Below are 11,242 nucleotides of genomic sequence, written 5' to 3'. Positions count from 1 at the left end.
TGTAGCTTTTAAAAATACTTTATTTCTTGAAAGGGTTAAATATACAAAATCCAACTATTTACAGATTTTTAAATTACGTTTTCCTGCCAGGCATAGCTTTTAAAATTAGAAAATCGTTGCTTTTTTTTACTTTATTAAACGGTACAGGTTCCGCCATTATAACAATTTTATTCGTAATTCCCTGTCCTATGCTGTAATGTTTCTGTCAAGTCAAAAGTAGCATTACAATTGGGTTGTCTCAAGTATAAGCTGCTTTGGGCATGACAGAAAGATATGGGTGTGCGGAGAACAAAGCTAGTTAAGGCCGTTGCAAGGCTGTTTACCCGCGTTTACAACAATGTACAATGTTTGGTATCTCACAATCGTCTCCGGCTAATTACAAATAAGCGTAGTGCTAAGCCCTAAAGATACAAAAATACAAGTCTAATTAAAGCCAGTGGAGGGCCAATGAGCCCGTGTCTTTTTCGCAATGCTCTAATCGTTTTCCCGCGGCGGCCTGACCACCGCATGTCGCTTGATGGCCTCCACCAGCCACTTGATGCCCTCGTCGACCCCCTCGCCATGCAGGGCGGACACGGGAATGGTGAGGCAATCTCGACGCCCGATCAGGGCGCCTGCCTGCTGGAATACGGGCTTGATCTCCCGCACGCCCATCACATCCGGCAGATCCTGCTTGTTGGCCAGGATGAGCAAAGGCACTCCGGACAGCAGCTCGTTCTTGATCATCTTATCTGGAAAAGGGCGTAACAATTATTTAATCTTCTTTAGTTAAACTCTTGTGATTTTCTAAAAGATATTAACCTAGATCTTCTTTGTATGAATGATTATTAAATATTTTTTAGTTGTTTTAAAGTCTACTGTGGCTTTTGAAGTGCTTTCTCTATGTAATTTTAATTCGTTTAGATCCCGAAATTGTTTTCACTAATGTTTTAACTAAAACAGTAGATTTTCCATAATTTTAATAGTTTAAATCATGCCCCAGTTAACAAACAGCAAGGATAACCTGCATTTAGTTTGATGATCAATGAGAATATCTAACTCAAAGGATTAAACCTCACTATAAGTTTCTTCTAGGGAATTTTGCCCAGAGGTTTTTGTGCAATTACCGAAGATCATCTTGGACTCGTCCATGCGCTCGCGGTCGTTGGAGTCGATCACGTAGATGACGCCGTGGGACTCCTGGTAGTACTTGTCCCACAGCGATTGCAGCTCCTGCTGGCCACCGAGGTCCCAGAAGTTGAGGCGCACGCCCTGCACGTCGATGGTGCCGATGTTGAGGCCCACTGTGGTCGTGATCTTGCTGGGATTCAGTCCCTTGTAGTTGCGGGTGAACGTGGTCTTGGCGGCCTCCAGGTAAGTCTACGTGGGCACAGGTGTGTGTTAATTGGGTTGGAACTCGTTTTCTTCTGCACTTCCGGCTGAATCAGCCCCCATACCGTTTTGCCAGCATTGTCCAGGCCCAGGATCACCACGCAGTAGTCGTCCTTCTGTGTCATGTACTTGTAAAAGCCGTGCATCAATGTGTACATTTTAAATTTGGCCAAATAACAAACTTTAATTTTTGTTGACTGCACTGCTAGCGATGGCACTCCTCGCAGTCCAGGTGCGGTGCGATGGCGATGGCGATAGTATCGTATGGGTCTGAGGAGAAAGTTTTAAGCGGGAAAATAGCTAGATTTTTAAAAGCTCTAATAGTTTACAACATTTTTCAACAATTGAGATTCTTGTCATGTCATTTGATTTAAATATAAATACATAAAAATAGAATCTGCTGGTGAAATAAATATTGATTTAAATATATTAAGTGACTGGACTTCATCCCTAAGTGTGGCCGTATTCAGTGGCAAATCGCTGGCACGCCGTCTGGCAACGCTGCTTTCCGTACGCTTGTGTGAGTGTATCCGTGTGCGTGCGTGTTTTTTTTCTACTTTTCCATTGTATTTTTTTGTGCTTGCAAATCGAGGGAACGCAACGCAAAAGGGTTGCTTCGCATAGGAATAAGTCACGAAAAACGACCCAACATCCAAGATGTCGCTATCGAGCCTGCTGCCCACGCCGACGAACGCGGTCTGGGACCGCGAGGACGAGCGTCGCCTGGCCGCCCGCGGAGCCCCGAAGATCGGAGCCCTGGTCTCCGCCAAAATCGCAGCTCCGCCGTACGGACAGCGCAAGGATTGGATTCCGCGCACGGAGGCCGACTTCGGCGACGGAGGCGCCTTTCCCGAAATCCATGTGGCGCAGTATCCACTGGGTGAGTCTTAGTTACCGTAATCCCACTTTCACTTTGCTTCCAGAGGAACTGGAAATCGTTGCTTCCCGAGAAACTGGAAATCGTTGCTTCCCGAGGAACTGGAAATCGTTTCTTCCCGGCGAACTGGAACGAAATCCTCATGAAGGAATCATTACCTTGTTAAACATTTCCCAAAAAGGTTATGATTTGAGAAGATGTTCGATCATACCATATATATATTTGGTACTCCCGATCAAGCTGATGTAATCCTTGTATATGACTCTGTAAAATATGCCTCGGTTTTCAATATGCCAATCCCTATTCCTGGAGGAACTGGAACTGAGTCCCCATGAAGGAAATTTTTTCGTTAAGCCTTTCCTGAAAGGATATGATTTAAACAGATCTTTGATCTTAGCTTACATATAGTATTTCGGATCAGCTTTTTCAAGCGAGTAGAAACATCCTCGGTTTTCAAGAGCTTTGGCTAAACTGATTTCCAATAGAAAAGAAAAACGATCTATAAAAACATTATAGTGACCTTATAAAGTACATACATATGTTTCTTACCAGCATCATAAAGCGAGTCCTTAAAAGCATGTATAGAACATATAGTATAATTCAATGAGATTTATTTCCTATCGACAGTTTATATAACTTCTTTTTTCTTTGATCCTGATAATCTGTTTTTTAATTTATTCATTAGCTTATTTAACGTTATAATACCCCTTTTTTCTTGTCAGGTTTGGGAGCGCCCGGGAATGTGGGCAAGAAATCGGATGCCCTGGCCGTTCGCCTGGACGACAAGGGAAAAGTCAAATACGATGCCATAGCACGCCAAGGACATGGCAAGGATAAGGTTGTGTACTCGTCCATCTCGCAGCTGCTGCCCGCCGAGGTTTTGGCCGAAGACGCGGAGGAACTGCAGCGACCGGACGAGGAAACGGTGCTGGAGACAACGGAGGAGACACGCCTGGCGCTGGAGAAGCTTACCAATCAGAAGATCACCTCGGCGCTGCCCGTGCGCCATGCCCAGAAGGCGGGTCCCGCCCAGTACATCCGGTACACGCCCTCGCAGCAGGGCGATGCCTTCAATTCGGGCGCCAAGCAGCGAGTCATCCGGATGGTGGAGGCGCAGCTGGATCCCATGGAACCGCCCAAGTTCCGCATCAACAAGAAGATTCCACGCGGACCGCCGTCGCCCCCGGCGCCTGTCCTCCACTCGCCGTCACGCAAGGTGACCGTGAAGGAGCAAAAGGAGTGGAAGATCCCGCCGTGCATATCCAACTGGAAGAACGCCAAAGGTAAGCGGGGTTTCGCTCTAATCTACTGTTTACTGGTCACTGGTCACATGCGACATTATATAATATATCGTATTATTGCAAGATGCTTTGCCCATTTGCCCACTAATTCGCCGCGTCCGCTCACGATTTCAGGTTACACCATTCCCCTGGACAAGCGCCTGGCAGCCGATGGACGCGGTCTGCAGCAGGTGCACATCAACGAGAAGTTCGCCAAGATGGCCGAGGCGCTGTACATAGCCGATCGCAAGGCCCGCGAGGCGGTGGAGGCTCGCGCCCAGCTGGAGAAGAAGCTGGCCCAGAAGGAGAAGGAGAAGAAGGAGGATATGTTGCGCATGATGGCGCAGCGGGCTCGCGAAGAGCGAGCGGGTCTACGCAATCCAGAGGCAGCCGAGCCCTCGGGTCCATCGGGCGGCGGCGGCGGTGGAGGAGTTGAGGCACGAGAACGTAACGATTTGCGGGCGGAACGGCAAAGGGAGCGCCAGCGGGACAGAAATCTGCAGCGGGCGGCTCCGGAAAAGCGATCGAAACTGCAGAGGGAGAGGGAGCGCGACATCTCCGAGCAGATCGCCCTGGGTTTGCCCGCCAAGAGTGCCGGCAACGGGGAGACACTCTTCGATCAGCGCCTCTTCAACACCACCAAGGGCATGGACTCCGGTTACGGCGATGACGAGGCGTACAATGTCTACGACAAGCCGTGGCGCGATTCAAATACACTGGGTGCCCACATCTACCGACCCAGCAAGCAGGCGGATAGCGATAACTATGGCGGCGATCTGGATGCCATTGTGAACACGAAGCGTTTCGTGCCGGACAAGCAGTTCTCGGGTGCTTCCAGGGATGCGGCCGCCGGTCAGAGGAGTGGCCCCGTGGAGTTCGAGAAGGAGGAGGATCCGTTCGGTCTGGATCAGTTCTTGAACATGGCCAAGAAGGCGCCCAAGCGAGCCGAAGAGAAGAACAACGAGCGCAGCAGCCACTCGGATCGCAAGCGCAGCAGGCGCGATTAGATAAAAGCTTTAGCGTGAAGATCATCAATCATCGTTGCATCATCACCATTATGAACACTATCATCATCGTCATCATCACCAAACAAACAAACAAACAAACAAACCTTTTTTTAACTACTCCAAAAACTTGGCGAGAATTTCAATAATAATCACAGGATCTTGACATAACACGACTTATCGACTTATTGCTTTTTTTAAATGGTTTCTTTATTTTGCATTTAAATCTATATAGGTTTGTTTTTTATAAATAACGCCATGGTAAAACATTCATGTGCTGTGCCAGCCACATCGCGAAGGTATCCACCCGCGTGACAACCATCGGTTTTTGATCGGATCCGCATGTAAACGTACCCAGCGAGATGATGCCCACCAGCTGGTTGCCGTCCATCACCGGGCCGCCGGAATCGCCGAAGCAGCTGCTCCTCCGGGAGGCCCCTCCTCCGAGGCACATCTGGCCGTGGCTCACTTCCTGGTAGAGCCTTCGACAGCTGTCCGTGGACCAGCCACTGACACGAGCCTTGATCTTCACGGGACTGATGGGCTGGCATTCGTGGCCGGTGCGACCCCATCCGGCGATGGTCAGGTTGTAGTCCGCATAGACATCGCTGCGGGAAGGTTGGAAAGCCAAGGGCAGGCAGATGGGCTGGATGAACTCCGTGTAGGTGACGGTCCCAGCGAGCAGCAGCAGGGCAATGTCATGGGCATACCTTTCCAGATAGCTCTCCGTCGTCTCGTCTGGTCGGTACTTCTCGTGGACAATGCTCCTTGCGATGGAAAAGTCCTGGCCATCCTCTGCCTGCCGGAAATCCCACACGCCCAGGCGAACGCGACGCAGTTGCTCCTCCAGGCGATCCTCCCGCAGCACACAATGGGCGGCGGTCAGGACCCACGTATCGCTGACCAGGGAAGCCCCGCACTGGGGCACCAGGAAATCTCCGTACAGCAACAGGGCCATCCACGGGAATTCACTGAGTCCGGCAGCCTCCCCATTGGCAATATGGGGCCGCAGGTAAGAGACCCTGGCCTGGGCGAATCGGCCCTGCTCCAAACACTGATCGCTGGGTCGACACTGGCCCCTTTCCAGTCCACGGCAGTGGCCAAAGTGCTGTGTGGGATCTGTTGTAAGTTAATAAATTGGTTGGGGATTAATCCATTTGTATACATTTTCAAATTCCAAAAAAGCCAGCATTTCAGAGGCCTGAGGAAATCGAGGTGCTTGAGCGTATCCCATAAAAAGTGCTTTGAGGAAATACGCCTTTAAGATTTATGTATATATATCTTAGATCTTATAGTGGTTATTACTGAAATATAACGATTGGAAATTGAAAACAAGAGAGCACGCTATTGTCCATGATAGTTCCCCGACAATTAAATGCTCGTTACTCAGTTGACAAATTTTCAAATATGTAAATATTCCTCCAGATAATAATCGTAAAATCCCACCTGACAAACTGCGTCTAAATTTTTTTCGCATAGATACAAATTCGATCGTTTTCCGTACTTCACGAGTCATCGCAAGTTCAGAGAAAGACTCTATGTTGTACAACACCTATGTTAGTATTAAATACCCCCTCATGCCACTAAGGCTGTGTTTATACCTTTATTAGTTTCCATATATTTGTTGCAATTCCATATATTAATTCATGGAAATTCCTGTAAGCACGAGGGTTCTACCTGCTCTCATATATGTATATTCCTTTTTCTTTTTTTTAATTTGCAATGACGTCGTAGCAATACAGAATTTTTGACAAAAACTTCTAAAATTTTAAATACGATTGTGAACATTTTTGTTTCTTCCGTAGAATATGGCCGAAACACACACGCGTGACTCCGTTTTTAAATAAACTTGCGTTGCGTACGAATCACTAGAATCACTAGAATCTATATATTTCAAATCCAAAATCTCTAGCTTTTATAGTTTCCGAACTCTCGACATTCATACGGACGGACGGACGGACGGACGGAAATGACATTTTTCCACCTTGAATGGAACTTACTTGCCCAACTGCCGGCCACTAGCACTCCGCTGAGGTATAAGGCGAAGGTACTAGATCTAAGGGCCATAGTTTTCAAACTGAATCAGAACAAGAGCTTATACCGGCATTTAGACGTTTAGAGCCAAGTGCAAGCTTTAAGTTCCTTAACTTTAGTCGTCGATCTAAACTAGTTTCTGATAGCCTCATTCATTATGGATGTCCTGCTAAGCATTAGAGAGTTTAGTAAACTCACTCATGTTCATTAATTTTAATTAATTTCTTTTGTATTTGCCAAAATTCAAAAGTAAACAAACCCAAATCAGCTGTTCGTGCCACTCACATGTCGGAGTAGCATTAGCTAAATGATAATGCACTAATGGAATCAGGCACAATTAAAAAGTCCACTAAGCGGCAAAAGTCCACTCATGTTCAATAATTATACTTCGAAAGTAAACAAACCCAGATCAGCTCTTCGTGTTACTCACATGTCGGAGTAGCATTAGCTAAATGCTAGTCCGTCAATGGAATGCTAGTGCGTCATAAAAAATTCCCAAAACTAAACTTAAAAGCTTCTAAGTTCTAACATGAAAGTTCGTAGTTCGGCAAGCCGAAGTTCATATACTCTTGCACCTATTGCAAAAATTAAATATTCTTAACAACATTGAAGCTATGATGATTTGCAGCTCAATTATTTCATAGTTCCTATGGCAGCTATTTGATATGGTTTTCCGATTTTAATAAAATTATTTAAATTATTTAAATTTTAATTTAATTTGTAAATAAAATTACAAAATCTTAAAAAAAAAATTTTGTTAATATTTTTATTTTTCCCATGGGAGCTTTGTGTTATATGTCAAAGAAGTTATAATTTTTGTTATTTCTTTTCCGATTGTTCTTATGTGAGCTGTATGCTATAGTCGTCCGATCCGGCTCGTTCCGAATTATATACTACCTGCAACAGAAAGACAACTTGTGATGCTCAGGAGCGCACAAAGTAAATATAATATAATAACATAAGCAGTAGCTATAGATAGTCGTTAAGTAGGCAAGAAGCCGAAATAATTATAAGTTCAATACCGTAAAAAGGCAAGAAGCCGAAATAAATTTAAGTTAAACGGAAATATTCGAATTTAAATATCCGGGCGGGCGCGCCAAACAAAGGAAACGGTCACACTGACCAATAGCCACCACAAGCCACACGCGGTATGGCCATGGCTATAGGATTATGAAACTACAGTCACACTGGCGAGGGCCGGGAGGATATAAAAAGGGCGCCGGTGGCCCATACAGATCACTCGGCGGCCGACGGCGATCGGAGAAGGTAAGGCTTACACTTTGGAGTAAGCAAACTTCTCCGGGATAGGGTCTAGTACCCCGTCCACCCAATACATTGTAGTTAGTTGTTTCCCCACCCCCCCTAAAGACCGGCCGTCATCAGTGATATCCGACCTTTGGGATCCCACACCCCAAGACCGACCGTCATTGGTGACACCCGATCTTCGGGGGACTCCACCACTCGGTTCTCCGAGGCGCTCCCCGGCCGTCTGCCGAACCGATCTCACCTGGTAGACCCAAGCGGCCTCCACCCTCTGCTCGAAACTGGTAGCCCCAAGCGACTCCACCCTCTTCTCGAAACATGGCAGACCCAAGCGGCCTCCAAACTGTCTCATCCTCCTAGACATAAGCATAGCCAAGAGGGACGTGGCTTTTCCTTTCTCATCCACAGGGTACCCGCCGCCGCCGACGCCGCCGCCACCGGGACGACGACGGCCAACGACGACGCCGAACGACGACACGGAATAAGACCCCAGCAACCTACGGGCGGACGAGCCCCTGCAGCACGAACTATATATATATATCCCATGTACAAAATAATTCTTAATAAACGCATACCGATTCGATTTCACTGAACCCGCTTACGTGTCATACTCTGGGAACCGGGTCGACCTCTTACAGCAACCACTCCTGACATAAATAAATGTTGGAACGAACACCTGGACACCGTTGAGCTACCTCAGCAAAGCAGGATCGTTACAAACTTTTGGGAAAGTTTCATGCAGATACCTTATAACTGAGACACTAGTTTGTGTAGAAACGGACGGACGGACAGACGGACATGGCTAGATCGATTCTCCTAGTGATGCTGATCAAGAATATGTCTACTTCACTGCGTTGCAAACTTCTGACTGAAATTATAATACTCTCGCAAGGGTATAAAAATTATAATACAGGTTCTTAAAACTACTTTCAACTCATTTGCTTGCCGCATCAATAAAATTTCCCATTTGTGGGTATTTTTGTATTATTTGGCACTAAATCTACTTATGTATTACAATTATATATGATGCGTATAAAACGTGGAGCATTTTAAAATCTGATAAATTACACAAATTTCTCATTCACTATTGAAAAGATACAGACAAATATATAAAATTCATTTTACCTTTGGTACATATGGTCTACATCGAGAGTGGTTTGATCCTTGTGAAACTAATAGACGGGATGTTACCTTATATGTTATAATAACCTAATACAAAACGAGGAGTTCACTTCGGTGTTCTTAGTACTGGGGCCAGGTACGGGCCAACGATATTGAAGCTCCTGGGACCCAGCAGGTATTGCTCCAGCCAATCCACAAAGTAATCCACTCGCGTGACGACCATGGGTCCTCGGTCGAATCCGCAGTTGGCCTCCCCCAGCGAGACGATGCCCACCAGCTGGTTGCCGACCATCACCGGGCCGCCGGAGTCGCCGAAGCAGCTGCTCTTCCGGGAGGGTCCGCCGCCGGCGCACATCTGACTGGGACCCACTTTCTTGTAGAGCATCTTGCAGCTCTCCGGCGACCAGCCCTTGACCTGTGCCTTGATCTTCACCGGACTGGTGTCCTCCGACTCCTCGCTGGTGCGACCCCATCCGGCGATGGTCAGATTGTAGTCCGCATAGACGGCCAGCCGGGTGAGATCGTAGAGCGGCGGCAGGCAGATGGGCTGGATGAACTCCGTGTAGGTGACGATCCCAGCGAGCAGCAGCAGGGCAATGTCGTAGGAGTGCTTTTCCAGATTGGTCCCCATCTTATCGGCCGGCTGGTATGAATCGTGGGCAAAGGCCTTGTCAATGGAGAAGTCCTGGGGCGGCGGCGAGCAGTCCGGTCCATGGCATTGCCCCGTCTCCGTTTGCCGTCGGACATCCCACACACCGAGGCGAACGCGACGCAGTTCGTCCTCGTGGGCCTTTCGCGGCACACAGTGGGCTGCGGTCACCACCCACTTGGCGGCGATCAGGGATCCGCCGCACTTGGGCACCAATCGATCGCCGTAGAGCAGCTGGGCCATCCAGGGGAATTCCCGGATACGGGTCTCCTCGCCATTCGAAATGTGCGGCCGCAGGCCGTTCTTGCAGTAGCTCTCCACCTGCTGCGGATAGATCTTCTTCTGGCAGCATATCAAATTGTGGCACTCGGACGAATCCTTGCCCTCGACGTAACCCTGCTGCTCCAGACAATCCTCGACGGGCAGGCAGTGCCCATCTCCAGATTCACCACAGTAGCCAAAGTGCAGCCAGGGTTCTGAAACAATTCCAAATAGATGACTTATGAGTTATTTAAATGGAATATTTCTCGTTCTAAAGGTCCTTTATCCAAAAAAAAAAACTAATAGAAAGTTTTGAAGAATTAATAGGAAGTGTTGCACATGCTAATGGCATGTAAACTGGATTTTTTTTTTAATAGAAACACATTGAAAACCAGTTTTTTGCTTTCCCAACTTGTTAATTCACATTATAGTTTCCTCAATGAAGACAGAGAAAAAATTATGAAATCATATATATCTTAAAATATCATGTTTTCAGACCCTTTTTTTGAAAAATATTTATAACACTTACTTGCCCAACTGCTGGTTAATAATACTCCGCAAAGATACAAGGAACCCAATGCAACAGATCGAAAAACCATAGCTTTATGTCTGAATCAGTGCAATGGCTTTTGTGAGACTGAAGCTTCTCAGAATCGGAAAGCCTTACTTGAACTAAAAATTAACATTTTAACTGGGAAAATTACAAACAGAGAGAAAAAGCTTTGATTCTGAATCAATGCAAAAATTCCAGACCGATCGAACTGGGCTAAGACCGGATATTCTAATGCACATCGAAACCTTTAAACAGTGAGAAAACTTTTTAATGTTTTGGGATTCTCCAACGAACGTTTTCTTTCTCTTTACCCTGTCATATCTGGCCTTAAATTATATACATACTTCTTGCTCTTAAAAACAAGATAGGTGCATTAATTTATAATTCTTGTCTTGTAGCGATAGGGAAATTCATAAATAATAATAAAAAAATCCCGGCCCATCAAGGATAATATGTGTAGTATAATAAATAATTTCGGTTTTCTTTTATATATGTAAACCATTAAAATAGCGTATTGTGTCAAGTCCTTATGAACAAAACTGTCGAATAAACATCAATATCTAAGAAGGAAAATAAGTTTATTTATAAAATTTGATCAATTAAAGCTTTTTCAAATAAAACGAAATTAATTCTTATTTTGTTTTTGGCGCCCCAGTATAGTGTGACCAGCACTTGCCAGTGAATTATCACTTCAGCCGATTTTCTAGTATTTGTAAATTGTCAAATTAAAAAAAAAATAAAAACGGTCACAAGGTTTTATTTAAAAAAAATGTATTTGTTGTAAGTATTAAGCGACTTTATTTTATTGCAATAAAAAGGTATTTCTAA

General features: G+C 45.9%; 4 protein-coding genes and 1 long non-coding RNA gene across 6 annotated transcripts; 2 read left to right on the top strand and 3 right to left on the bottom strand.

The window, feature by feature from the left end:
* Nucleotides 1–116: 116 nt before the first annotated feature.
* On the bottom strand, nucleotides 117–1,604 carry LOC108136457 (ADP-ribosylation factor-related protein 1). Its single transcript, XM_017257643.2, has 3 exons — nucleotides 1,437–1,604; nucleotides 1,107–1,359; nucleotides 117–731 (listed from the first exon to the last, which is right to left on the bottom strand). Exons 1-3 carry the CDS (start codon nucleotides 1,527–1,529, stop codon nucleotides 475–477), a joined length of 603 nt encoding a protein of 200 aa, XP_017113132.1. The 5' UTR covers nucleotides 1,530–1,604; the 3' UTR covers nucleotides 117–474.
* Nucleotides 1,605–1,874: 270 nt separating this feature from the next.
* Nucleotides 1,875–4,703, top strand: LOC108136584 (puff-specific protein Bx42). The gene is made up of 3 exons (XM_017257896.2): nucleotides 1,875–2,251; nucleotides 2,971–3,531; nucleotides 3,664–4,703. The coding sequence occupies exons 1-3, from the start codon at nucleotides 2,029–2,031 to the stop codon at nucleotides 4,533–4,535; spliced, it is 1,656 nt and encodes a 551-aa protein (XP_017113385.1). The 5' UTR covers nucleotides 1,875–2,028; the 3' UTR covers nucleotides 4,536–4,703.
* A 17-nt stretch (nucleotides 4,704–4,720) lies between these two features.
* On the bottom strand, nucleotides 4,721–6,604 carry LOC108136585 (spaetzle-processing enzyme-like). Of its 2 annotated transcripts, none has more exons than XM_017257897.2 (2): nucleotides 6,533–6,604; nucleotides 4,721–5,651 (listed from the first exon to the last, which is right to left on the bottom strand). In XM_017257897.2, exons 1-2 carry the CDS (start codon nucleotides 6,597–6,599, stop codon nucleotides 4,777–4,779), a joined length of 942 nt encoding a protein of 313 aa, XP_017113386.1. In that variant the 5' UTR covers nucleotides 6,600–6,604; the 3' UTR covers nucleotides 4,721–4,776. The 2 variants fall into 2 exon arrangements, with proteins under 2 accessions (XP_017113386.1, XP_017113387.1); XM_017257898.2 differs by lacking the exon at nucleotides 6,533–6,604 and adding an exon at nucleotides 6,134–6,482.
* A 1,046-nt stretch (nucleotides 6,605–7,650) lies between these two features.
* On the top strand, nucleotides 7,651–8,412 carry LOC121467690. The gene is made up of 2 exons (XR_005977767.1): nucleotides 7,651–7,832; nucleotides 7,935–8,412. It is a non-coding gene; the product is annotated as an uncharacterized LOC121467690 (long non-coding RNA).
* Nucleotides 8,413–8,795: 383 nt separating this feature from the next.
* Nucleotides 8,796–10,493, bottom strand: LOC108136380 (serine protease easter-like). The gene is made up of 2 exons (XM_017257493.2): nucleotides 10,391–10,493; nucleotides 8,796–10,076 (listed from the first exon to the last, which is right to left on the bottom strand). Exons 1-2 carry the CDS (start codon nucleotides 10,458–10,460, stop codon nucleotides 9,058–9,060), a joined length of 1,089 nt encoding a protein of 362 aa, XP_017112982.1. The 5' UTR covers nucleotides 10,461–10,493; the 3' UTR covers nucleotides 8,796–9,057.
* Nucleotides 10,494–11,242: the final 749 nt, after the last annotated feature.

Source organism: Drosophila elegans, unplaced genomic scaffold (assembly GCF_018152505.1).
Source record: "Drosophila elegans isolate 14027-0461.03 unplaced genomic scaffold, ASM1815250v1 contig_149, whole genome shotgun sequence".
Taxonomy (NCBI): domain Eukaryota; kingdom Metazoa; phylum Arthropoda; class Insecta; order Diptera; family Drosophilidae; genus Drosophila; species Drosophila elegans.
The sequence above is the reverse complement of the archived record's forward strand: the minus strand, read 5'-3'. Positions and strand labels throughout refer to the sequence as shown.